Source organism: Oncorhynchus nerka, linkage group LG13, assembly GCF_034236695.1.
Source record: "Oncorhynchus nerka isolate Pitt River linkage group LG13, Oner_Uvic_2.0, whole genome shotgun sequence".
NCBI lineage: Eukaryota > Metazoa > Chordata > Actinopteri > Salmoniformes > Salmonidae > Oncorhynchus > Oncorhynchus nerka.
The window spans coordinates 47220039-47247226 of NC_088408.1; the positions used below are offsets into that span (position 1 = coordinate 47220039).

A 27188-nucleotide genomic window follows, 5' to 3' on the forward strand; every position below is an offset into this window, starting at 1 on the left:
ATAATATGGGCAACCTATGAAATCTTTTTCCAGTATCAGTCCATGTAGAGGGAGAGTCCAATGACACGAGTATGACCTCAACCTCCTGAGAGCTTTCTAAACGTTCTTTGAACGGTAGCAAATAGGAATTGTCTAATCTCTTTTGCTGTCTTTTTTTGTTGTTGCAGATGTTGCTCGGGATGTATCGCTGTACTGATATCCCAGGGAAGTTTGTGTGGCAGCCAGGCACTCTGACACAGGCTGTCTCTAAAGGACACTGGATCCTGTTGGAGGACATTGACCATGCTCCTCTAGATGTGGTGGGTATTTGCACACCTGAATCGCACATGGAATTACATGAAGTGGCCTGTGCGGTTATTGCCGTAGGAGTGGGTTCAAGCCTGCAAGGTATTTTCTAGTATGTCATCCTATGAGTTTGTATGCCTTGCAGATATCTGTACTCCTTCCCTTGATGGAGAATAAAAAGCTGGTGATCCCAGGACGGGAGGACTGCGTCGAAGTGGCCCCAGGATTCCAATTCTTTGCTACCAGAAGGTAAGAATATGATTATATGTGGCCCCACGTGTGACTCTATAAATGTCATCCTCTTTTTAAACACAGAAACTAACTGATGTTTGTGTTTGTTTGTAGGATGTTCCACAGTGCCGGAGGTTGGTACAGACCACAGAACACCCACGCAGCTCTCTTGGACAAGTACTGGACTAAACTGCAGATGGGAAACATGGCACGAGAGGAACTGAAGAAGGTGAGACGACTGAGGACTTGATCGAAACGGAGTCCACATCGATTTCCTGTGGTTTTATATTTTGACCGTTTGTATCAAGCGTAATTTCTGTAGCACGATGTACTACGGTACACATAATGCTCAGTACACTGATTCCGTTTAACCTTACTATACTAAAAGATGTCCCTGAAGCTACCAGTAGTGTTATTCTTTGTCTGTGCAGGTTCTGGTGAACAGGTACCCTAACCTGACGGTTGTTGTGGAGCGCCTCCTGGATATTTACTGCCAGCTGACTGGAGAGAGTGATCCTGACCCGGTGGCACTGGGCCACACAGACAGCCTGCAGCCCCCAGAGGTGTCCCATCACAGGCTGGAAGGCAAGACCACGTCCCTTGAGGGGAGGGGACTGTCCCTGAGGTAATGCCCAGTAACATGCTAACATTTTTAAATCTTAAGATTTTGAGACCTGGTACATGTTGAAGCTGGGGAAAAAAACTGTTAAAGGAATGATTTACCCATTTTTTGTTTTTTTTGTTTTTTTTAATAGTTTTGGTGCGTCTCTGAGTGATGTTCTATTGATACCCAGGGTCATTTCATGTTTTAATGTTTATCTGAGCTTCTTCCCTTCGTATAATGCAAAACGTGTCATACTGGCTGTATTTCTGCCCGCTTAAATGGCTAGCTCAGATACACATGAAAACCTGAAATTAAATTTCCTTTAAGCTTCATTTTATACTTTGTAGCTACTTACATTTATTAAAATGTCTTGTGGAAATGGATTTAACCAATCACCGCTAACAATGCCAACCCTCAAATTCCCACCAAGGGTGTCTACAACAATTTTTTCCCCCTGCTTTGAAAGATGACACAGTCCATCTGTCTATATGCCGCTGTTAGCTCAAGAACTTGTGATAAACTCATTGCCATAATTCCCTAGCTATTCAGCCCATCCCATCATATAGAGAGTCAAACCCAGCAAGCCCCATCCATCCCACCACGTGTCCCAGAGCAGAGGAAGGTTGTGTGGTTTACATTTGGCTCTGTTGCGGCCTATTGGGAGATGAGATGACCAGCCAGCCCTGAGGACTTTAATTAGCTTTCCACTGGGTGCTGCTGCCTGCGCTCCATGGCCCATTGATTGGCCCCATCTTTCTATAGAGCTTGTTTCACTCATGCTAGACGTCACACCAGGACAGCCCTTATCATTAGATAACTAGTTCAAGCCTGACCCTCTCATTTGTAGGAGATCCCTCGTTGTTGGCAGCACGCTTTTCCATATGGCCTCTGTGGCCCTCTTCAATGTGGTATATGGTTTAGCTGCATGGATCAATGCAATTAACTTACAGACTGAATGTATTTTTTCATTTGCAAAACTTAGCCTGGTCCTAGATCTGTATCTCAGCCTGGTCCTAGATCTGTATCTAGCCTGGTCCTAGATCTGTATCTAGCCTGGTCCTAGATCAGTATCTAGCCTGGTCCTAGATCAGTATCTAGCCTGGTCCTAGATCAGTATCTAGCCTGGTCCTAGATCTGTATCTAGCCTGGTCCTAGATATGTATCTAGCCTGGTCCTAGATCAGTATCTAGCCTGGTCCTAGATCAGTATCTAGCCTGGTCCTAGATCAGTATCTAGCCTGGTCCTAGATCTGTATCTAGCCTGCTCCTAGACCTGTATCTAGCCTGCTCCTAGACCTCTATCTAGCCTGCTCCTAGACCTGAATCTAGCCTGCTCCTAGACCTGTATCTAGCCTGCTCCTAGACCTGTATCTAGCCTGCTCCTAGACCTGTATCTAGCCTTCCTCCTAGACCTGTATCTAGCCTTCCTCCTAGACCTGTATCTAGCATGCTCCTAGACCTGAATCTAGCCTGCTCCTAGACCTGTATCTAGCCTGCTCCTAGACCTGTATCTAGCCTGCTCCTAGACCTGTATCTAGCCTGCTCCTAGACCTGTATCTAGCCTGCTCCTAGACCTGTATCTAGCCTGCTCCTAGATCTGTATCTAGCCTGCTCCTAGATCAGCATCTAGCCTGCTCCTAGATCAGCATCTAGCCTGCTCCTAGATCAGCATCTAGCCTGCTCCTAGATCAGCATCTAGCCTGCTCCTAGATCAGCATCTAGCCTGCTCCTAGATCAGCATCTAGCCTGCTCCTAGATCTGTATCTAGCCTGCTCCTAGACCTGTATCTAGCCTGCTCCTAGACCTGTATCTAGCCTGCTCCGAGATCTGAATGTCCTTAAGCCAACTCCTCTGTCTATCATTGTCATATTTATGTAACCTCTGCACTATATTTTACAGAGACCTGCTGAAATGGTGTGATAGGATCAGCAGTAACTTTGACAGCACCTCGTCTGCCACCGCTCAACATGTCTTTCTGGAGGTAAGCCTTGAGTCACCGCACAGGCTGGCATTCCAATGTTATCGCCCGCCTGCCATATTTACTTTGCTAATGAAGCTTTCTGCCTTGAACCGGTTTAAATCAGAGATCATTATGGTTGATGGGTGGTTGAACAAGGCTAGTATAGGATAGACTATGGATAGATTCATTGGCATAGCACAACATATCTTTGAATGGAAAAATCGATGTAGCTGTAACAGTCTCAGAAACATTTAACAGTTTGAATCCCCCGCTCTTCTTTACTGTACTGTTTTGTGGCTTTCCCCCTTTAAGGCCCTAGACTGCTTCACGGCCATGCTATCCCGACCAGAGAGTAGGCTACGCATGGCTGAGGTCATCGGGAGCAAGCTCAACATCTCCAAAGAGAAGGTAAGTGCAGCACCACTGGAAATGTCGGGCAGTGGCCCGTCAAGGTGGGCCATTTGGGACTCAGCCATTGTGACTGTTTGTTGTTGACGTGATGGCCGTGTGCCCCTCAGGCCGCACATTTCTGCCAGATGTACAAGCCTGGCATCTCTGGGACGGAGTTGGAGGCCTTGGTGGGCAGAGTGACCCTGGAACGGAAGCAGAACGAAGTGGTCCGCATCTGCAAGTAAGTCAGCAAACTGTGTGACCTAAAAATAACATTTGGGGGCATCTGATGCATCCCAATTTGTTTAAGCCAGTGAAGTAGCCGGGCGCACAAGGGTTAGTAGTCAGTTATTTGGCTGGCAGCTGGGGTTGATGGAACGCACTGGGTCAGGCTGCCTGTATGTGCACGTAATCTCTCTGTTTTACACAATCTAGTCACTGTGCCAGGCCAAACACTTACCCAACCTGGGGAAACAGCCAAGTAGACTCCCCGCTGGTTGATGGAATAAACTTTTAATCGATCCCTACAGATGTCGGATGTTAACTTGATCCCGCTTTTGTTGCCGAGAATTTTCCTGCTGCATCAGGGAATTCAAGTGAACCTATTGAGTCCCGGGAAAGGTGTCAGTGTGGCTCTGATTCCGACCCACACCCTTCTGGCACAAATAGCTCAATTCCCCTGATTTTACTTGATTTATTTACACCTTTCAAATATGGACATTCCAGGGATATTTTACCCCCCGATCCGGCTAAGAAATGACCACGCCAGACACTTTTGGATAACATAAATAGGACACAAATCAAATGATAACAATAGGCTACACCAACATTAGTTTCCATTCACTCAGTGTCGGGTTAAATTGACACAGTAGAAAACCTAGCGCGTATTGATGTTTTAACAAGCTGGCGATGGTTGCAATAGATCCCTTGTTATTTAATTATATTCTAATAGGTTACATTCTGTAGGCTACCCGTCAGCCCGGGGCTCTCCAACCCCATTCCTGGAGAGCTAACCTCCTGTTGGTTTTCAATCCAACCCCATTCCTGGAGAGCTAACCTCCTGTTGGTTTTTAATCCAACCCCATTCCTGGAGAGCTAACCTCCTGTTGGTTTTCAATCCAACCCCATTCCTGGAGAGCTAACCTCCTGTTGGTTTTCAATCCAACCCCATTCCTGGAGAGCTAACCTCCTGTTGGTTTTTAATCCAACCCCATTCCTGGAGAGCTAACCTCCTGTTGGTTTTCAATCCAACCCCATTCCTGGAGAGCTAACCTCCTGTTGGTTTTCAATCCAACCCCATTCCTGGAGAGCTAACCTTCTGTTGGTTTTTAATCCAACCCCATTCCTGGAGAGCTAACCTCCTGTTGGTTTTCAATCCAACCCCATTCCTGGAGAGCTAACCTCCTGTTGGTTTTCAATCCAACCCCATTCCTGGAGAGCTAACCTCCTGTTGGTTTTAATTCAACCCCATTCCTGGAGAGCTAACCTCCTGTTGGTTTTCAATCCAACCCCATTCCTGGAGAGCTAACCTCCTGTTGGTTTTCAATCCAACCCCATTCCTGGAGAGCTAACCTCCTGTTGGTTTTTAATCCAACCCCATTCCTGGAGAGCTAACCTCCTGTTGGTTTTCAATCCAACCCCATTCCTGGAGAGCTAACCTCCTGTTGGTTTTCAATCCAACCCCATTCCTGGAGAGCTAACCTCCTGTTGGTTTTCAATCCAACCCCATTCCTGGAGAGCTAACCTCCTGTTGGTTTTCAATCCAACCCCATTCCTGGAGAGCTAACCTCCTTTTGGTTTTCAATCCAACCCCATTCCTGGAGAGCTAACCTCCTGTTGGTTTTCAATCCAACCCTATTCCTGGAGAGCTAACCTCCTGTTGGTTTTCAATCCAACCCCATTCCCGGAGATCTAACCTCCTGTTGGTTTTCAATCCAACCCCATTCCTGGAGAGCTAACCTCCTGTTGGTTTTCAATCCAACCCCATTCCTGGAGAGCTAACCTGTTGGTTTTCAATCCAACCCCATTCCTGGAGATCTATCCTGTTGGTTTTCAATCCAACCCCATTCCTGGAGAGCTAACCTCCTGTTGATTTTCAATCAAACCCCATTCCCGGAGAGCTAACCTCCTGTTGGTTTTCAATCCAACCCCAGTTGTAACTAACCTCATTCAGTTGGAGTGAAAACCAACAGGACGGTAGCTCTCCAGGAACATGATTGGAGAGCCCTGCGTTAGCCTGTCCATTGTCACTTATTGAAAGGTGTAAAAAAAAAACAACAACCCGATAATAGGCTAGTTGATGAGCTGATTTGGGCCATCAGTTGATTGACAGGTGTAGTGCTACTGTAGAACGATAACATTCCCTCCCATAGTCTTGTGTATCATTTGTCAATATAGTTTTGGTCTTAGGCGTGGATTGAAGGCCTGTTTTGTGTGAAAGCCTGTATTAATTTTTCGTAACGCTGCCAAGATGTTTATGCATTTGAATCGATCCAAAGACGATTTTGTAGAGCTGAAGTATTTTTCATTGTGTAAATTATTAGAATATTTGTTTTACTTCTTAAATGAATGCTATTTGCTTGCAGGCCTAATGTAAGCTGAGATGACAAGTTTGGTTTCTTTGTTTGTAGGCTATTTTTCGTACATTGCGGATGTAATAGTGAAGAAAACTACACTATATCGCCCAGCGCTGGGCGCGAACTCATGTGGCTCGCAGTTGGAGCGCGCTGCTTAGACCACAATGCTACAGCAGGCACAAGAATACTGATTGAACATAGGCGGGTCGTTTTTTAAAAATGATTTTGTTTTAAGCGTTCCCCAAACCATAGATCCAACCTTAACCACTCGGGATGAATGCCTAAACTGTTAACCTTTTCTGAGTTGTTTTTGTTTTAACCCTGTAACTACGCGGAATGAATGTGTCAAAAATAGACCTTCATCCATGAGTCAAAGGTCAGTGGGCCGGATTTGAGCCTACACCGACTTTTGGCTTATGTGTGCCAGGGTCAGTGTCTGTAACCACTGGACCACACATGCACTGAGGAAACCGTTAATTTATTCTGCCTGTTGCTTGCCTTCAACATGCAGTGCCAGTCAAAAGTTTGGACACAAGTTTGGTTTTTCTTTGTTTGTACTATTTTCTACATTGTAGAGTAATAGTGAAGAAAACTATGAACTAACACATATGGAATCATGTAGTAACCACATTTCTAAATATTTCTTCAGATATTCAAACCCTCCCCCCGAAGGATTACTTTCCTCCGGCACCGAAAGGGGTCAAATTAAGGTCCGACGTCTTCAAATCAAATTTTATTTGTCACATACACATGGTTAGCAGATGTTAATGCGAGTGTAGCGAAATGCTTGTGCTTCTAGTTCCGACAATGCAGAAATGACCAACGAGTAATCTAGCTAACAATTCCAAAACTACTACCTTATACACATGTGTAAAGGGATAAAGAATATGTACATAAAGATATATGAATGAGTGATGGTACAGAACGGCGTAGGCAAGATGCAGTAGATGGTATCGAGTACAGTATATACATATGAGATGAGTAGTGTAGGGTATGTAAACAAAGTGGCATAGTTTAAAGTGGCTAGTGATACATGTATTACATAAAGATGCAGTAGATGATATAGAGTACAGTATATACGTATACATATGAGATAAATAATGTAGGGTATGTAAACATTATATTATGTAGCATTGTTTAAAGTGGCTAGTGATATATTTTACATCAATTCCCATTATTAAAGTGGCTGGAGTTGAGTCAGTGTGTTGGCAGCAGCCACTCAATGTTAGTGGTGGCTGTTTAACAGTCTGATGGCCTTGAGATAGAAGCTGTTTTTCAGTCTCTCGGTCCCAGCTTTGATGCACCTGTACTGACCTCGCCTTCTGGACGATAGCGGGGTGAACAGGTAGTGACTCGGGTGGTTGTTGTCCTTGATGATCTTTATGGCCTTCCTGTGACATCGGGTGGTGTAGGTGTCCTGGAGGGCAGGTAGTTTGCCCCCGGTGATGCGTTGTGCAGACCTCACTACCCCCTGGAGAGCCTTACGGTTGTGGGCGGAGCAGTTGCCGTACCAGGCGGTGATACAGCCCGACAGGATGCTCTCGATTGTGCATCTGTAGAAGTTTGTGAGTGCTTTTGGTGACAAGCCGAACTTCTTCAGCCTCCTGAGGCTTCTTCACGATGCTGTCTGTGTGGGTGGACCAATTCAGTTTGTCTGTGATGTGTATGCCGAGGAACTTAACTTACTACCCTCTCCACTACTGTTCCATCGATGTGGATAGGGGAGTGTTCCCTCTGCTGTTTCCTGAAGTCCACAATCATCTTCTTAGTTTTGTTGACGTTGAGTGTGAGGTTATTTTCCTGACACCACACTCCGAGGGCCCTCACCACCTCCCTGTAGGCCGTCTCATCGTTGTTGGTAATCAAGCCTACCACTGTTGTGTCGTCCGCAAACTTGATGATTGAGTTGGAGGCGTGCGTGGCCACTCAGTCGTGGGTGAACAGGGAGTACAGGAGAGGGCTCAGAACGCACCCTTGTGGGGCCCCAGTGTTGAGGATCAGCGGGGTGGAGATGTTGTTGCGGCCCGTCAGGAAGTCCAGTACCCAGTTGCACAGGGCGGGGTCGAGACCCAGGGTCTCGAGCTTGATGACGAGTTGAGGATCAGCGGGGTGGAGATGTTGCGGCCCGTCAGGAAGTCCAGTACCCAGGCAGCCAGGGTCTCGAGGGTACTATGGTGTTAAATGCTGAGTTGTAGCATTCTCACATAGGTATTCCTCTTGTCCAGATGGGTTAGGGCAGTGTGCAGTGTGGTTGAGATTGCAACGTCTGTGGACCTATTTGGGCGGTAAGCAAATTGGAGTGGGTCTAAGGTGTCAGGTAGGGTGGAGGTGATATGGTCCTTGACTAGTCTCTCAAAGCACTTCATGATGACAGAGGTGAGTGCTACGGGGCGGTAGTCGTTTAGCTCAGTTACCTTAGCTTTCTTGGGAACAGGGACAATGGTGGCCCTCTTGAAGCATGTGGGAACAGCAGACTGGGATATGGATTGATTGAATATGTCCGTAAACGCACCGGCCAGCTGGTCTGCGCGTGCTCTGAGGGCGCGGCTGGGGATGCCATCTGGGCCTGCAGCCTTGCGAGGGTTAACACGTTTAAATGTTTTACTCACCTCGGCTGCAGTGAAGGAGAGTCCGCAGGTTTTGTTTGCGGGCCGTGTCAGTGGCACTGTATTGTCCTCAAAGCGGGAAAAAAAGTTATTTAGTCTGCCTGGGAGCAAGGCATCCTGGTCCGTGACTGGGCTGGTTTTCGTTTTGTAATCCGTGATTGACTGTAGACCCTGCCACATACCTCTTGTGTCTGAGCCGTTGAATTGCGATTCTACCTTGTCTCTATACTGACACTTAGCTTGTTTGATTGCCTTGCGGAGGGAATAGCTACACTGTTTGTATTCAGTCATGTTTCCGGTCACCTTGCCCTGATTAAAAGCAGTGGTTCGCGCTTTCAGTTTCACGCGAATGCTGCCATCAATCCACGGTTTCTGGTTTGGGAATGTTTTAATCGTTGCTATGGGAACGACATCTTCAACGCACGTTCTAATGAACTCGCTCACCGAATCAGCGTATTCGTCAATGTTGTTTGACGCAATACGAAACATATCCCAGGTTTTACCAGCCCTGGTTGCGCAATCGATATGCTGATACAATTTAGGGACTCTTGTTTTCAGATTAGCCTTGTTAAAATCCCCAGATACAATGAATGCAGCCTCAGGATATGTGGATTCCAGTTTGCAAAGAGTCAAATAAAGTTTGTTCAGAGCCATCGATGTGTCTGCTTGGGGGGGAATATATACGGCTGTAATTATAATCGAAGGGAATTCCCTTGGTAGATAATGCGGTCGACATTTGATTGTGAGGAATTCTAAATCAGGTGAACAGAAGGACTTGTGTTCCTGTATGTTGTTGTGACCACACCACGTCTCGTTAACCATAAAGCACACGCCCCCGCCCCTCTTCTTACCAGAAAGATGTTTGTTTCTGTCAGGCGCGCTGCGTGGAGAAACCAGCATCGCGCACCGACTCGAAACCAGATGGCTGCACCGACTCCGATAACGACACACTATGATAAACCAGCAAATATTCCAAGCCTCCGCAATCGACTAAAAACACGTGGATTCTTTCCTTTCCAAACCTATCAGATCTATTGTACCCGGCTCTAAAAACCCGGAAAAAAGCAAATGCCCATTTGTTTTTGCCTCCATGTTTTCAGTGAGAAACAGACATTTGCTGCCACGCGACCCTCTGCGGTGCTTTTGGAACAGCTAGCTGTGTGCGTTACCAAGGGGGAACCCATCCTCCTGGTTGGTGAGACGGGCACGGGCAAGACGTCCACTGTGCAGTACCTGGCTGGACTCACTGGTGAGACACACAACACTGCCAGGAAGCTCCTCTCACAGACAACATGGTACAATACGGAAACCCACTAACCACCACCTCTGTTCACCTCCTGTCCTCGCTCCCTCTCCTCTCTCCAGGACACAGGTTACGGGTGGTGAATATGAACCAGCAGAGCGACACAGCTGACCTGCTAGGAGGGTAAGTGAATTACAATAGAAGACCTAGCAAGTCCTTTTCTTATATGACCGTTTCACCTATACCAGCATATTCAGACTGGGAAAATGCCTGTGTTGGTACTGAGTACGCATATTCTCTTCCCCGATCTGCAGTTATAAACCAGTGGACCACAAGCTGATCCTGCTGCCCCTGCGTGAGGCCTTCGAGGACGTGTTCTCCCAGACGTACTCCCGCAAGCAGAACCTGACCTTCCTGGGCCACGTGCAGACCTGCTTCAGGGGCAAGCGCTGGCCGGACCTGCTCAAGCTCATGGACCACGTCTGCAAGTCGGCCCTCGGCAAGTCGGAGCTGCAGGAGAAGAACAATGGTACCGTCAGACACTTTAGATGCTGTCCTAAGTGGCACCCTATTCCTTTGAGGATCTGGTCGAAAGGAGTGCACTATTTCGAGAATAGGGAGCCATTTGGGGAACAACGACAGAAGTACCTTAAACCCCTGTCATCTTGAATAGCTTAGCATTACTCTCACTGTGACAGCGATGTGAGTGTTGCCTCAGGCTATTCTCAGTGTGTGGTTTTGTTGTCTCCTCCAGCTGCCTTACTGCAGGACCAGTGGGAAGCCCTGGCCGTGAGGCTGGCTCAAACCCAGCAGCAGATCAGAGCCTGTGAGACCACACTGGTCTTTGCCTTTGTGGAGGTAATGGCTTACCTAAAGCCTCTCCTTTCTTATACACACACGCTACACATCCCTGTTGCTCACCAACCTGTTATTATGATGCTAAACTCTGTGTGTGTCTATCTTTCCTCAGGGGACTCTGGCCCAGGCAGTGAAGAAAGGAGAGTGGATCCTGCTGGATGAGATGAACCTGGCTGCAGCAGAGACCCTGGAGTGTCTGAGTGGCCTGCTGGAGGGCACCGCCGGCTCTCTGGTGCTGCTGGACCGCGGAGACACTGGTGAGGCTCCCACTGCTCTCCATAGCATGTTATGACAATTTATCAAATCACATTTTATTGGTCGCATACATGTGCAGTAATATCTAAAAGAAAAATCACAACAACTACCTTACACTTGTGTGTATAAAGGAATGAATAAGAATATGTACATATAAATATATGGATGACCGATGGCCATGCAGCATAGGAAAGACACAGTAGATGGTATAGAGTACAGTATATAAACTCAGCAAAAATGAAACGTCCCTTGTTCAGGACCCTGTCTTTCAAAGATAATTTGTAAAAATCCAAATAACTTCACAGATCTTCATCGTAAAGGGTTTAAAAACTGTTTCCCATGCTTGTTCAATGAACCATAAACAATTAATGAACATGCACCTGTGGAACGGTTGTTAAGCCACTAACAGTTCACAGACAGTAGGCAATTTAAGCTCACAGTTATGAAAACTTAGGACACTTAAGAGGCCTTTCTACTGACTCTGAAAAACACCAAAAGAAAGATTATCGGGGTCCCTGCTTATCTGCGTGAACGTGCCTTAGGCATGCTGCAAGGAGGCATGAGGACTGCAGATGTGACCAGGGCAATAAATTGCAATGTCCGTACTGTGAGACGCCTAAGACAGCACTACAGGGAGACATGACGGACAGCTGATCGTCCTCGCAGTGGCAGACCACGTGTAACAACATCTGCTCAGGATCGGTACATCCGAACATCACACCTACGGGACAGGTACAGAATGGCAAATGGCGGAGTTACACCAGGAACGCACAACCCCTCCATCAGTGCTCAGACTGTCCCCAATAGGCTGAGAGAGGCTGGACTGAGGGCTTGTAGGCCTGTTGTAAGGCAGGTCTCACCAGATATCACCGGCAACAACGTCGCCTATGGGCACAAACCCACCGTCTCTGGACCAGACAGGACTGGCAAAAATGTCTCTTCACTGACGAGTCGTGGTTTTGTCTCACCAGGGGTGATGGTTGGATTTGCGTTTATCACCGAAGGAATGAGCGCTACACCGAGGCCTGTACTCTGGAGTGGGAACGATTTGGAGGTAGAGGGTCCATCATAGTCTGGGGCGGTGTGTCACAGCATCATCGGACTGAGCTTGTTGTCATTGCAGGCAATCTCAACGCTGTGCGTTACAGGAAAGACATCCTCCTCCCTCATGTGGTACCCTTCCTGCAGGCTCATCCTGACATGACCCTCCAGCATGATAATGCCACCAGCCATACTGCTCGTTTTGTGCATGATTTCCTGCAAGACAGGGGTGTCAGTGTTCTGCCATGGCCAGCGAAGAGCCCGGATCTCAATCCCATTGAGCACGTCTGGGACCTGTTGGATCGGAGGGTGAGGGCTAGGGCCTTTCCCCCCAGAAATGTCAGGGAACTTGCAGGTGCCTTGGTGGAAGAGTGGGGTAACATCTCACAGTAAGAACTGGCAAATCTGGTGCAGTCCATGAGGAGGAGATGCACTGCAGTACTTAGTATCTGGTGTGGCCACCAGCTGCATTGACGGTTACTTTTGATTTTGACACCCCCCCCCTTTGTTCAGGGACACATTATTCCATTTCTGTTAGTCACATGTCTGTGGAACTTGCTCAGTTTATGTCTGTTGTTGAATCGTATGTTCATACAAATATTTACACATGTTAAGTTTGCTGAAAATAAACGTGGGTGACAGTGAGAGGACGTTTCTTTTTTTGTTGAGTTTACATATGAGATGAGTAATGTAGGTTATGTAAACATTATGTATATCAAATCAAATGTTATTGGTCACATACACATGGTTAGCAGATGTTAATGCGAGTGTAGTGAAATGCTTGTGCTTCTAGTTCCGACCATGCAGTTATATCTAACAACTAATCGAACAATTTCACAACTACCTTATACACACAAGTGTAAAGGGATGAAACAAAATACTTCATAGTTTCCTAAGAACGCGATGCGGCCATCTCTGTCGGCGCCGGATGTATATGTGGATGTAAAGTGGCATTGTTTAAAGTGACTAGCGATACATTTTATTACATCCTATTTGAAATTATTAAAGTGGCTAGAGATTTGAGTCGGTATGTTGGCAGCAGCCACTTAATGTTAGTGATGGCTGTTTAACAGTCTGATGGCCTTGAGATGGAAGCTGTTTTTCAGTCTCTTGGTCCCAGCTTTGATGCACCTGTACTGACCTTGCCTTCTGGATGATAGCGGGGTGAACAGGCAGTGGCTCGGGTGGTTGTTGTTCTTGATGATCTTTATGGCCTTCCTGTGACATCGGGTGGTGTAGGTGTCATGGAGGGCAGGTAGTTTGCCCCCGGTGATGCGTTGTGCAGACCTTCCTACCCTCTGGAGAGCCTTACGGTTGTGGGCGGAGCAGTTGCCGTACCAGGCGGTGATACAGCCCGACAGGATGCTCTCGATTGTGCATCTGTAAAAGTGTGAGTGTTTTCGGTGACGAGGAAAATTTCTTCAGCCTCCTGAGGTTGAAGAGGCGCTGCTGCGCCTTCTTTACCACGCTGTCTGTATGGGTGGACTATTTTAGTTTGTCCGTGATGTGTATGCCGAGGAACTTAACTTTCCACCTTCTCCACTACTGTCCCGTCGATGTGGATGGGGGGTGCTCCCTCTGCTGTTTCCTGAAGTCCACGATCATCTCCTTTGTTTTGTTGTTATTTTCCTGACACCACACTCCGAGGGCCCTCACCTCCCCCCTGTAGGCTGTCTCGTCGTTGTTGGTAATCAAGCCCACCACTGTAGTGTCGTCTGCAAACTTGATGATTGAGTTGCATGCATGGGGCGTGCATGGGTGAACAGGGAGTACAGGAGAGGGCTGAGAACGCACACTTGTGGGGCCCCAGTGTTGAGGATCAGCGGGGTGGAGATGTTGTTTCCTACCCTCACCACCTGGGGGCGGCCCGTCAGGAAGTCCAGGACCCAGTTGCACAGGGCTGGGTCAAGACCCAGGGTCTCAAGCTTAATGACGAGTTTGGAGGGTACTATAGGGTTAAATGCTAAGCTGTAATCGATGAACAGCATTCTTGCATAGATATTGCTCTTGTCTAGATGAGTTAGGGCAGTGTGATTGCGATTGCTTCGTCTGTGGAGCTTTTGGGGTGGTAAGCAAAATGGAGTGGGTCTAGGGTGTCAGGTAGGGTGGTGATATGATCCTTGACTAGTCTCTCAAAGCACTTCATGATGACGGAAGTGAGTGCTATGGGGCGATAGTCGTTTAGCTCAGTTACCTTAGCTTTCTTATGAAGAGGAACAATGGTGGCCCACTTGAAGCATGTGGGCACAGCAGACTGGGATAGGAATTGATTGAATATGCCTGTAAACACACCAGCCAGCTGGCCTGCGCATGCTCTGAGGATGCGGTTAGGGATGCCGTCTGGATCGGCAGCCTTGCAAGGGTTAAAATGTTTAAATATTTTACTCACGTTGGCCACAGTGAAAGAGAGCCCGCAGGTTTTGGCAGAGGGCCATGTCAGTGGCACTGTATTGTCTTCAAAGCGAGTAAAGAAGTTGTTTAATTTGTCTGGGAGCAAGACGTCGGTGTCCACGACGGGGCTGGTTTTCTTTTTGTAATCCGTGATTGACTGTAGACCCTGTCCTGAGCCGTTGAATTGCGACTCTACTTTGTCTCTATACTGACGCTTAGCTTGTTTGATTGCCTTGCGGAGGGAATAGCTACACTGTTTGTATTCGGTCATGTTTCCGGTTGCCTTGCCATGATTAAAAGCAGTGGTTTGCGCTTTCAGTTTCACGCGAATGCTGCCATCAATCCACGGTTTTTGGTTTGGGGAAAGTTTTAATAGTCACCGTGGGTACAACATCACCGTGCACTTGCTAATAAACTCGCTCACCGAATCAGCGTATACATCAATGTTGTTGTGAGGCTATCCGGAACATATCCCAGTCCACGTGATCGAAGCAGTCTTGAAGCGTGGAATCCGATTGGTCGGACCAGCGTTGAACAGACCTGAGCACGGTCTGTTCAACACTTTATAACACTATTATATTACATGTAATAAATTAATATTCTCAATATTTTGGTCATAAAGTTGTTTGTTGATCATGACCTTGGAAATCTTGGAAACCGTCTGGTGTTCAACCTTCCCAAGTTCTCTCACGTCACCCCGCTCCTCCGCTCTCTCCACTGGCTTCCAGTTGAAGCTCGCATCCGCTACAAGACCATGGTGCTTGCCTACGGAGCTGTGAGGGGAACGGCACCTCAGTACCTCCAGGCTCTGATCAGGCCCTACACCCAAACAAGGGCACTGCGTTCATCCACCTCTGGCCTGCTCGCCTCCCTACCACTGAGGAAGTACAGTTCCCGCGCAGCCCAGTCAAAACTGTTCGCTGCTCTGGCCCCCCAATGGTGGAACAAACTCCCTCACGACGCCAGGACAGCGGAGTCAATCACCACCTTCCGGAGACACCTGAAACCCCACCTCTTTCAGGAATACCTAGGATATGATAAAGTAATCCTTCTCACCCCCCTTAAAAGATTTAGATGTACTATTGTAAAGTGGCTGTTCCACTGGATGTCTTAAGGTGAACGCACCAATTTGTAAGTCGCTCTGGATAAGAGCGTCTGTTAAATGACTTAAATGTAATGTAAATGTAAATCACTTTGATGCTGACAGAATAAAACTTTTTTGCACAGAACCCCTGGTTCGCCATCCAGACTTCCGTCTCTTTGCCTGCATGAACCCAGCGACTGACGTGGGGAAGAGGAACCTGCCCCTGGGCATCAGAAACAGGTGAGAACAAGAGAGAACCAGGCCTGGTGTGGGGCTGAAATGTCTTTAACTTACCAACAACCCTACTAATGGTGGTTTGACTTTGTGACCTTTGTCTTTTCCCAGGTTCACTGAGCTGTATGTGGAAGAGCTGGAGAATGAGGGAGACCTGCTCATCCTGGTGACTGACTACCTGAAAGGATTGAACCCTAATAAAAATGTCATCAACGGCATCATAAGGTCAGGGGTCAGAACACAGACTGTCGTAGCCATCACGTGGCTCACAAAGTCACGTTGAATGTCATGTCATATTGATTGCTGATTTGATTGATTGAATTTATTTTGTTGATGCAGCTTTTATCTGGCGGTGCGTAAGGAGGCTACCTCCAAGCTGGTGGATGGGACAGGACACCATCCCCACTACAGCCTGCGTACCCTCTGCAGGGCGCTGAAGTACGTGGCAGCCAACCCCTGCCACAGCGTCCAGCGCTCTCTCTACGAGGTAGGAGGCCAAAGGCTCTGTCACTGTTGATATCCTTAGTAACATGAACCAGAGGTTCAGACGTCACCAGATTCTCCATTGGTGTCTTTCTCCAGGGCTTCTGTCTGAGTTTCCTCACCCAGCTGGACCGCAGCTCCCATCCCATGGTCCAGAAGCTGGTGTGTCAACACATCATGGGGGGAAACCTCAGGTGTCTAAAGCAGGTAAAACAGCAGTCCCGTACAATGACTAATTAGGTCAGAAGACATTTTATGCGATTTCTGAGAGTTTTTGAACATTTTAAAGGCACAATCTGGGGTCATTTCAAGTGCTTAATGAATCATGATTTCAGGATTGAGCCGTGTCTCCTGATCTGTGTGTTTTCCCCCAGCCCATCCCGGAGCCCACTGGGCGACCCTGCATCCAGATGGAAGGCTACTGGGTTTCCCAGGGGGAGATGGAGCCAGCCCTGGACCCCAGCTACATTCTTACCACCTCCGTCAAGCTCAACCTGCGTGACCTGGCCAGGGTGGTGTCAGCCGGGTAGGAAAACCGACCTGCAGCCGTCAAATAACCGTGGGAGCCCAGAACCATTTATTTAATTGGGCCATTGAAGTTTCTGCATTGTACATGGGAGATATTAAATAAAAGTCCTATAAAACTGATGGCTCTGGAAGAGCCTATTCATAGTGGCCGCTATCTGGCTGCTGTATTCAGGGTTGATTCTGTTTCTTTAAAGGGAAATTGTGTCGTCAACCGGAGCGTCACACGAGCTGTTGTTAGCGGAATATTAGTTGCGTCATCACTCGCTGCTGCCATAAAGACGACGTGGCTGGTTTTCGCACGTTGTCGCGTGTTTCCATGCCCGCGCCACACCGTCCCCACTAAGTACTTGATTGTTTCTCGGCCCTTCATTAATTCCGTCCTCTCTGGGCACGTGGGTTTGCATTCCAAATGGCACCCTGTTCCCTACGTAGTGCGCTACTTCTGACCAAAACCCTGTGCGCCATTTGGGAAACAGCCATGACCGCTACTCTCGAGGCCAGGGGGGGGGGATCAATCAACTCCTCTTCCACGAATTGCACAGTGGGACACCGCTACAAGCAGACGGTGACCAAGCGCCAGTAGAAAGTGTTGTGTTTTATGTATTTCTGTTTGTTCTTCAGGAGCCACCCGGTCCTGATCCAAGGAGAGACATCGGTGGGCAAGACCAGCCTGATCAGGTGGATAGCGGCCGCCACGGGGAACCAGTGTGTGCGGATCAACAACCACGAGCACACAGACATCCAGGAGTACATCGGCTGCTACTCCTCTGACGGCAGGGGCAAGCTGATCTTCAAAGAGGGTACGGCCAGTTCCACGCTGTAGCCCTGCAGTGTCTCACACGGCCTGTAGTAAACACTCTGTTCATGATTACGGTGTAATGTCTTGTGCCTCTGTGTATTCTTCCCCTATAGGCGTTCTGATTGACGCCATGAGAAAAGGCTACTGGATCATTTTAGATGAGTTGAACTTGGCCCCTACAGACGTCCTGGAGGCCCTGAACAGACTGCTGGACGACAACAGGGAGCTGTTTGTTGCAGAGACACAGGAGGTGGTCAAAGCTCACCCCCGATTCATGCTGTTCGCTACCCAGAATCCTCCTGGTTTCTACGGAGGCAGAAAGGTACGCGTCACTCAGGCCATAGTGCGATATTAAGATTCAATTGGAATAGTGTAGTTTGGTTATTTCAAGCAAGCACGCAGATTTTCTCACTGAGTACGATGTGATCTCTCCCTTAAGAGAGCCAAAGCGGGATAGTGATAGTGGTAGCAGTGTTAATTTCATCAACAAAAATGGTGACAAGAATATTCGTCAAACACACTTTTTTTGTGGCAATTGACAAGACTATAACTGAGTAAATAGACCCAGAAAAAAACTATTGACTAAAACAAAATAGATTTTGTAATTTCAGTTGACTAAAATGAGATGAGTCAAAATTGTCTCTACCTAAAATCTGACTACTGAGTAGACTGGACAATAGTTTTTAGAGAGATTGAGAGCTTTTCGGTGATGAGCACAATATTAATATTTGCAGCACTGATGTGCAGCGCAGTTTTGTTCAGCGCTGAGAAGGACAGGCCACACCTGGTACACACAGCCTACTGTACATCAGCTGGTGAGCTGCGGAGGAGCAAGCGAGGAGTGTGGGCAGACAGGCTACGCCTCCGATTATACACATCGCCAGGCGACTGTCTTGCTTCCCCGTAGCTAACCAGTCACCGCCAGCCTTCTAGTTAACTACCCTTTGCCAGGTTAAGAAACACAAGCTGCTTTACAAAATTCAAAACCGATAGCAGCATTGAGTTTAATAGTAAAACAACAGTGTAGCTATGTTTTTCTCTCCCTTGAGTTTAGAAAAGTAGGCGGTCTTTGAATTTGTAGTCTTGTAACCCTCCCACTTTCCCCACTGAATTTCATAGCCAGGATATGCAGCCAAATCTCCCTCTGTTCCTCAGAGAAAACATCTTGATTCTCGTCCTTACCATTCAAAAGATATGACTCATAATAGCGGCGCTACTTTTCTTTTTTAGTCCTTCTATCGTTCATAAAGCATATCGCGGGCCATTCTGAAAACTAGGCTACTAGCGGACTCGGAACGTTAACCATTTGTTTAGGCTACGCCTAGTTCAGTCTTGTTACCTCATTAGCTAGCAATACCTAACAACTCAAGGCGCGTTCAGCAGGACGCAACGTTTTGGAATGTTCAGATAGCATATTTCTTTCTGACATGTTGAATACGGAACAACATTGGCTCTATTCATGGGATTTTGCAAAGAACGTGGCCCTGGTAACATTACCAGTAGCCTACAAAGAACGTGGCCCTGGTAACATTACCAGTAGCCTACAAAGAAAGCAAGGAAAAGGGATAGCAAGCAATTTATTGACTAAATCCTTCTAGCCAATTCACTATATCTGACTGGGTAAATCACTTTATTTTGAGCACTTGGTCCAGGACTCGAGCACTGGGACTTGGACTTCAGCGATGGGGACTCGTGACTCGAACCGACCATTGGTGACTCAGGGGACACACTTGCTCTCACTCTGCGCTTCTGTGTGTCCCTGTTTGTTTTGTATGTGATGTGCGGTATCTACGCTGAATATATCATTCTCATATATGTTAGTCATTATTTCTTCTGTTGGGAAGAGAATAGAATGTTATGCAGAAAAGTATTGGTTGGACAAGGTTATGTATGTTTGTGCACATGGAATAACTAGACTAAATCATTATTGAAACGACATGATATTTTAGTCAGAATGATGTAAGACTGGGTGAAATCTAAAAAAATAAGTGTCAGAAACAAACTCTGCGGTGTAGTTTGACAGGCCGAGTCTCATCGATTGCAATGTAATCTTAACCCCCCGTCAGGTGCTGTCCAGGGCCTTCAGGAATCGTTTTGTGGAGCTTCACTTTGACGAGTTGCCCAGTGACGAGCTAGAGACCATCCTCCAGCAGAGATGTAGTCTTCCTCCGTCCTACTGCTCCAAGCTGGTCAAGGTCATGCAGGATCTCCAGGTGAGTGTCACATATTTGAGCCTCCCTTTCACATGCTAACTCGTTGCTTTTGGCATTAAGGTAATGCTGTGTGTGTGTGTGTGTGTAGTCTCTTCGCAGGGGATCCACAGTGTTTGCTGGGAAACATGGCTTCATCACCCTGAGAGATCTGTTCCGCTGGGCCGACCGCTATCGGCTGGAGGAGCAGACGGACGCCTCTCGCGATTGGCTGCAACATTTAGCTGATGATGGTGAGGCCCAATCGAATCACACCCCTATCTTACGCAAAAGGCACATTTTCGTTTTTTGTCTCTTGCTTTTTCCGTGCTCTTTTTTAAAATATATTTTTTATTTGATTGTGTCGATGACATCCACTTCATATAATGTAATCAAACCCTGTCTCTCTCTCTCTCTCTCTCTCAGGGTTCATGCTGCTGGCTGGGCGAGTGAGGAAGCCAGAGGAGGCCGCTACCATCCAGTCTATCCTGGAGAAACACTTCAAGAGGACGGTGAACCCTGACAACCTGTTCTCAGAGGAGCAGCTCACCACACAGTTTAGTGAGTGGAGCAGAGCCTGGTTCACACAGACAACAATTGAACCACAACCCAACTGAGTGCATGACCCTGTTCGTTCACAGACAATTCCTATTGGAGGAGAGTGTCAACGACACAGGAAAGCATTCAACTAAAGCTATAATGTCAAAAGTGCAGAATGTGGTGTGGAGAATGTTCAATACAATGCACTCACAGGACATTCAATGTCAGAGTAACCACAGATTACCCGCGGTTGTACGTACTCAATATGTACTTCAGATGTTGAGAACACGAGGTGTCACTGTTCTCCATTATTTGGGGACAATAGTGTGTGAACATGAATATTGAGTGTGAAGTGGATGGAATGTGTGTCACGTGGCGTTGTCCGTCTCAACTGGAGTGACTTTACCCACCTCCCTTTGAGTAACGCACTCAAATGATTTCCATCAAGTTTAGCCCGGCCATTTTTATTGGTCAGCGTGTCCGAAGAGTAAATCTGGGTTATTGTGATTGGCAGGTCCGTCCGTGGACAGCATCGCGGGAGTGCCCGAGGAGTTCCGTCACGTGGTGTGGACGCGGGGGATGAGGAGACTGGCCGTGCTGGTGGGACGGGCCCTGCGCTTCGGGGAGTCTGTTCTATTGGTGGGAGACACTGGGTACGATTCATACGGAGTCCCTGATTGTCCATTTGAATTAGAAATATAATTTCCAAAGCGAACATGGTAAAGTGAACGGCTCAGTAGTACCTACAGAACATCTCTGTGTCTAAAGTATTAGCCTCCAGAATGACAGATCAGTTAGAACGTAAGTTCTCCCCCCCCCCTTCAGGTGCGGTAAGACCACCATCTGCCAGCTCTTTGCTGCGCTGGCCGGACAGAAGTTCTTCTCCCTCAACTGTCACCTGCACATGGAGACGTCTGACTTCCTGGGCGGCCTGCGTCCTGTCAGACACACTGGGACACAGCAGGTAGATGGGATACCACACTGATATTGGGCACAATCTAAATGGAACTATGAACGTATAAGTCTTAATGGAGCCGTCATTAAACTCTTCATAAGGCATTTTTATCTTGCCGAGGTCAAAAAATACATTCAGTAAAATGATGCTGTATGGGTAAAGATCATGCAGTCACAAATGATAATGCAACAGATAATGCAGTCCCACTGACCCCCTCCCGTCGTTGTGCGTTTGTACAGGCGGACGCTGAGGACGGCAGGTTGTTTGAGTGGCACGACGGGCCCCTGGTCCTGGCCATGAGAGAGGGAGGGGTGTTCCTCATGGACGAGATCTCCCTGGCTGACGACTCTGTGTTGGAGAGACTCAACAGGTACACACCCGGACTATGCTCCAATATCGGCACTGGTATACGACTTAGGATCCTTCCCCGATACATGACTTCATTCTAAATGGAATGCTAGTGTGGATATGGGAATAGGGCCACTTTTTCACGAGAATTAGCGTATAGCACTTCATTAGACGGCATTGACCTCTAAGCTCTGACCCTGCTCTCTGATTGGCTCAGTGTCCTAGAGACGGAGAAGTCTCTGGTGCTGGCAGAGAAGGGAAGTGGCGATGACGATGACGTGGAGGTGATTGCAGCAGGGCAGAACTTCCGCCTGGTAGCCACAATGAACCCTGGGGGAGACTTCGGGAAGAAGGAGGTGAACCGTCTATATTCTAATCTTTTCTAACTCTGCCTCTGAAGGACCACAAGCACGTTTGTTTGTTAGGTGGATGATCAGTCCAACTTGTTAACATTTCTCTGCGTGTGTCCAGCTCTCACCTGCGCTGAGGAACAGGTTCACGGAGATCTGGTGCCCCCAGAGTAACAGCCGCAGTGACCTGGTGCAGATCATCCAGCACAACCTGAGGACTGGCCTCTCATTGGACGATAGCGACCACCAAGGTACTCCTCTCCTCCACACACCACAGACATAATACAGCTATTCATCTAGGAGTAGCATTTGATAGTCTAGAATAGTCTGACTGCATATTTTATATAGTCTTCTCCAGTTTTTGTTGTGTTTTGCTTCAAATGTGTTGCACCCTCTGTGTTAATTTGGCACCAGTACTTTCAATATCCATTTTACTTCCTTTTTGTGGCCATCTCTCACCGTGACCCTTTGACCCCCAACCCAGGAGGACACATCGCCGAGCTCATGCTGGACTTCATCGACTGGCTGACCAACCAGGACTTTGGGCGGCGCTGCGTGGTCAGTGTCAGGGACATCCTGTTCTGGGTCAACTTCCTCAACCTGGTGTGTGAGCGCGACGCCGACGGCTTCATGACCATGGGGGAAGAGGGCGAGGAGGAGGCCGAGTGGGACCTCCGGCTGGACACGGTCACTGCCTTCATCCACGCAGCGTGCCTGGTCTACGTGGACGGCATCGGCTCAGGTAAGACACTGAGACACAGACTGTTGTTGGTGTGTGGGATTACAACAGCAAATGATCTGTTTTGCTTATGTGTGGCTAGAATACACAGCACGTGGAAGACGCTGGCTGCTGTTGTGAGAGGCTTAGTAACTACTAGAATAGTTTAATCACGCAACCCCTCCTATGGTGTCACAGGGACCACGGCGTCTGCTGCGGAGAACGCCCTGGTGGCGCGCAGGGCCTGTCTGAGCTTCCTGAGTACCAAACTGGCTGGGATCACCAAGCTGGACCAGGAGATGCTAGACGCGCTGAGGGTCTACGACACCAGCCTGTCCAGGGAGCCCCATTGGGGGGACGACTTCTTTGGCATCGACCCCTTCTACATCCCCTCAGGTGTGGGACGCTTTGATCCTAGACGAGAGCATGGGCCCATTGGTCAAAAGTGGTACACTATATAGGGTGCCATAGGAAGCAAGACTAGAGCGTGTGGTTTAATGGATCTGTTTTTGTAAAAAAAAAACATCCTTCAGTTTCTGTGTGTCGTTGGTGTTGAATGTGTTTACCTTTTTTCATAGATTTTTGTTTCCTTTTTCCATCCGCTTTTTTTTTTCGTCCTTTGATTCTGATCAGGCCCGGAGAGGGAAAGCAGGAGCCTGACTGACTATGCCATAGCCGCAGGCACCACAGCGGTCAACGCCCAGAGGCTCCTACGGGCCCTGAAGCTGCAGAGACCCGTGCTGCTGGAGGGCTCCCCTGGAGTGGGCAAGACCAGCCTGGTGGCCGCCCTGGCAAAGGCTTCTGGGAACCACCTGGTCAGGATCAACCTCTCTGAGCAGACTGTAAGACACTGTACACTAACTTTCACTGGGGATCTTGTGTTAATATAGAAGGCTTTACTACTATTATGCCAATTTCAAATGTTACTTGAAGGTTTCTGGATTCATATTTTGTATATGTGTGTACTATATAGTATTATTATGTCATTTCTGAACTTTCAACTTCAGGTACATGTTGTTGTCGTATCGTTGTACTGGTATAAATTCATAAGATTGTGGAATTAAATGAGCAAGGAATTAACAACACAGTAATGGACAAGTGGAAGCACTTTTAAAACCTATGTGTACGATGTCATATCCTTTCCGACAGGATGTGACAGACCTGTTTGGGACCGACCTGCCTGTGGAGGGAGGAAAAGGGGGAGAGTTTGCATGGCGGGATGGCCCTCTCCTGGCTGGACTGAAGTCTGGACACTGGATTGTCCTGGATGAGGTGGGGGGGCTCTCACTGTTTTTTATTTTTATTAACTCCCCAGCAAATAGACATTTGTATAAACTTACTTGAATTTGTGTTGTTTTAGGTGATATAAATGAGATGTTTCGGAGAAGAATGCGATTTTATGAACACGTCTATTTTTCGGTGTTTTTCTGTGTAGTTAAACTTGGCATCACAGTCGGTCCTGGAGGGGTTAAACGCCTGCTTTGACCACCGTGCTGAGATCTACATTCCAGAGCTGGGCATGAGCTTCCAGGTACAACACCAGAAGACCAAGATCTTTGGCTGCCAGAACCCCTTCACTCAAGGAGGTGGGCGCAAGGGCCTGCCCAAATCCTTCCTCAACAGATTCACGCAGGTAAGTGATTAAGAGCCAGTGTTTTAGATATATGTAATGATACGTTGAATAAATATTATGGTTGATTTGAATATATTTTAGTCATTTGGGGAAGAAATCAACAGACATTTCACCCGTTTTCTTCAGGTGTTTGTGGATCAGCTGACCAGTGAGGACATGGAATTCATAGGAGACTCCATCTTCCCAAACATTGACAATCAGATCATCTCTAAAATGGTGCAGTTCAACAACCGGGTAGGTAGAGCAGTCCTGTTACACTGACTCCCCCTTCAGCCCTTTTCAACTCGTTGTTTTTCTGGCTCTCTGTGACCGTTGGGGAGGTGACATGTGTCCATATTTGACCTCACAGCCAAGGACAATGCCCGCCAGCCTGTAGAGCTGCGGCCGATGTTCCTCACATTTAGTGCCATTTAGTGCATGGCAAAGTGACAAAAAAACACATTGTCCTTGTCAAATGGGTCACGATAGTCCCTCTGATTTATGTTGAGGACTTGTTTGATAGAGATTCAATTCTGTTTTTGTCTTTTCCACCTGTAATATCATGAAATGACTGAGGCCCCGCCCCATTTCTTTGTTGGCCACCATATTTCTCCTAATCCTTTTTTGGCTGTCTTAAATGCCATTTTGTCTAGCCACTCATATTCCTTAACTCTGTTCCCCTAAAAAAAGATTTCTGTTTTTAATGGACAAAGTTGTATTGCATTCTTATTTTCTCACAGCTGGTCCATGAGGTGTCTGTGGAGAGGAAGTGGGGTCAGAGAGGAGGCCCCTGGGAGTTCAACCTGCGTGACATGTTTCGCTGGTGTCAGCTGATGCAGGCCGACCAATCGCCAGGGTTCTTCAACCCGGGTCAGCATGTGGGGTTGGTGTACGCTGATAGGATGAGGACCGAGGCAGACAAAGCCCAGGTATGTAGACTACAACTCCTGTACATATGTAGAACCTTTACTCAGTGGGTTTGTGTTCAAACTTCCTTTTTTATTGATTTTTTATCACTTGACGTGTTTTGTGTCTTCAGGTGCTGTCTGTGTTCAGGAAGGTGTTTGGTGAGGACTTTGAGCCCTACACCGGATCAAGACAATTCCACATCACTCCACTCAATCTGCAGGTCAGTCATGTTGCGAACTCCATCCAATTTTCAAAAGATATTAATATTATTATTATTATTGAAAGATATTATCAAGAAATGTTTTGATTGTACTGATAAAATGGTGTCATTCAGAGCTAATTATCGAGACAGTGAATTGGCCCTTCTTCTCTGATCCCCCGCCTCTCTCCCTCTCGTCCAGGTGGGCTTCTCTGTGCTCCAGCGTAGCGGAGGTGCACCTGTGGCCCTGGACCCTCCTCTGTCCATTACCCACCAGGCGCTGCGGCCCCTGGAGTCCCTGATGAAGTGTGTGGAGATGGGCTGGATGGCGATGCTGGTGGGCCCCACGGCCAGCGGGAAGACCAGCCTGGTGCGCCTCCTGGCCCTGCTCACCGGACACCGCCTCCGCGTCATGGCCATGAACAGTGCCATGGATACCACCGAGCTGCTGGGAGGGTTCGAGCAGGTAGACTATCACAGAGAGACTTTTGAGAGGATCCGTTTAAGCAAGGCGATGAGCAGAGTGGTTATGTGATCAAGACACCTAATGAGTAGTAATTAGGAACACAAGGTGATTTGTAGATCAGTGATTCCGTGCAGTCCGACTGCAATTTAGTCGAATACGCACACTATACACACTTCTTTGTAGGGCCAAGTTCTTTGTAGCGTTTGTGAGCTCTTAGTATTGAGTGTTGAGTTATAGTGTTGGTTGAGTTGGGATTGCAGCACGGGTCGGGTCGGCTTCCGTTTTCCTTTCCGGAGTGCCGAGTTGGGTCCGTTCTCTTTCCAGGTGGACATCGTGCGGCCCTGGCAGCAAGTGCTGGAGAACGTGGACTACATCGTCGCCATGGTGACGCGGCGGGGCCTGATGTCGCTGGACGGGGCCGGGGTGCAGGACACCGAGTTCCTGTTGAAGACCTGGAGCCTGTTCTACCGCTGGCTGAAGGAGGAGGGGCTGGAGAGGACCGGGGGGGCGGTGACCTCGGAGGCGCTCAACAAACTGGAGGTCATCATCCTCCTGCTGCAGAAGCTCAACACCAAACTCAAGGTGTTCACAGGTACGGTATATTTGTGCACTTTATTTTGATTGAAGAACACAAACGGGCAGGAAGGTACAAGTGCATCTTCCTCGAGGTCATGTCAGGACCAGGCAGCTCCCTCTGGAACAGACAATCATTATCATGATGACTGTGTCTGAGTAGTGGATTAATGAAATGTTTGACGCAAGTAGTAAAGAAGGACAACACTGGGTCATTGTACACTGGGTCGTTGTACACAGGGGCTGTGGGGAAACTCACCATAGCATTTTGCTCACGGCACATATCGTTGCTCGAGGAAAATATCTACCCGTCTTCATGTGATAAACTCTGGTTGAGTAGTGTAAACTCTGTTCTGTGTCCCCACCCTCTCTCTCCAGACATGTCCAAGCTGCAGATGGACTTCACCCTGCTGAAGGAGCGTCTGGCCCAGCTGCAGGACGGCTGGAGTAACGGAGGCTTCGAGTGGCTGGACGGCATGCTGGTGCAGGCCCTGCAGGCTGGGGATTGGCTGCTCATGGACAACGTCAACTTCTGCAGGTGAGAAATGGCCTGCATCTGAAATGATCACATTGAAGGAAAATATACTGTTATATTTACAGGGAGTTCCTGAACCCCTTGGTTTGAGTTGACCCTTGGTTTGTGTTGACCCTTGGTTTGTGTTGACCCTTGGTTTGAGTTAACCCTTGGTTTGAGTTAACCCTTGGTTTGAGTTAACCCTTGGTTTGAGTTAACCCTTGGTTTGTGTTGACCCTTGGTTTGTG

General features: G+C 47.8%; 1 protein-coding gene across 3 annotated transcripts in view; it reads left to right on the forward strand.

Moving 5' to 3' along the window:
* Positions 1-27188, forward strand: part of LOC115139584 (midasin) — a 52766-nt gene that overhangs the window by 2378 nt on the left and 23200 nt on the right. For all 3 annotated transcript variants that reach the window (XM_029677136.2, XM_029677138.2, XM_029677137.2), the window contains exons 7-44: positions 168-299; positions 431-534; positions 631-745; positions 948-1141; positions 3019-3100; positions 3392-3487; positions 3598-3710; positions 9752-9900; positions 10017-10077; positions 10209-10423; positions 10649-10752; positions 10865-11009; positions 15667-15763; positions 15869-15982; positions 16097-16244; positions 16340-16447; positions 16615-16766; positions 17390-17568; positions 17681-17889; positions 19634-19780; positions 19869-20010; positions 20183-20317; positions 20811-20949; positions 21122-21260; positions 21491-21621; positions 21817-21955; positions 22071-22200; positions 22434-22691; positions 22866-23063; positions 23301-23509; positions 23817-23939; positions 24103-24300; positions 24427-24534; positions 25020-25208; positions 25319-25408; positions 25590-25853; positions 26178-26445; positions 26805-26964. In XM_029677136.2, coding sequence (XP_029532996.2) covers positions 168-299; positions 431-534; positions 631-745; positions 948-1141; positions 3019-3100; positions 3392-3487; positions 3598-3710; positions 9752-9900; positions 10017-10077; positions 10209-10423; positions 10649-10752; positions 10865-11009; positions 15667-15763; positions 15869-15982; positions 16097-16244; positions 16340-16447; positions 16615-16766; positions 17390-17568; positions 17681-17889; positions 19634-19780; positions 19869-20010; positions 20183-20317; positions 20811-20949; positions 21122-21260; positions 21491-21621; positions 21817-21955; positions 22071-22200; positions 22434-22691; positions 22866-23063; positions 23301-23509; positions 23817-23939; positions 24103-24300; positions 24427-24534; positions 25020-25208; positions 25319-25408; positions 25590-25853; positions 26178-26445; positions 26805-26964 — 5684 coding nt within the window. The remainder of the gene's footprint in view (positions 1-167; positions 300-430; positions 535-630; positions 746-947; positions 1142-3018; positions 3101-3391; positions 3488-3597; positions 3711-9751; positions 9901-10016; positions 10078-10208; positions 10424-10648; positions 10753-10864; positions 11010-15666; positions 15764-15868; positions 15983-16096; positions 16245-16339; positions 16448-16614; positions 16767-17389; positions 17569-17680; positions 17890-19633; positions 19781-19868; positions 20011-20182; positions 20318-20810; positions 20950-21121; positions 21261-21490; positions 21622-21816; positions 21956-22070; positions 22201-22433; positions 22692-22865; positions 23064-23300; positions 23510-23816; positions 23940-24102; positions 24301-24426; positions 24535-25019; positions 25209-25318; positions 25409-25589; positions 25854-26177; positions 26446-26804; positions 26965-27188) is intronic.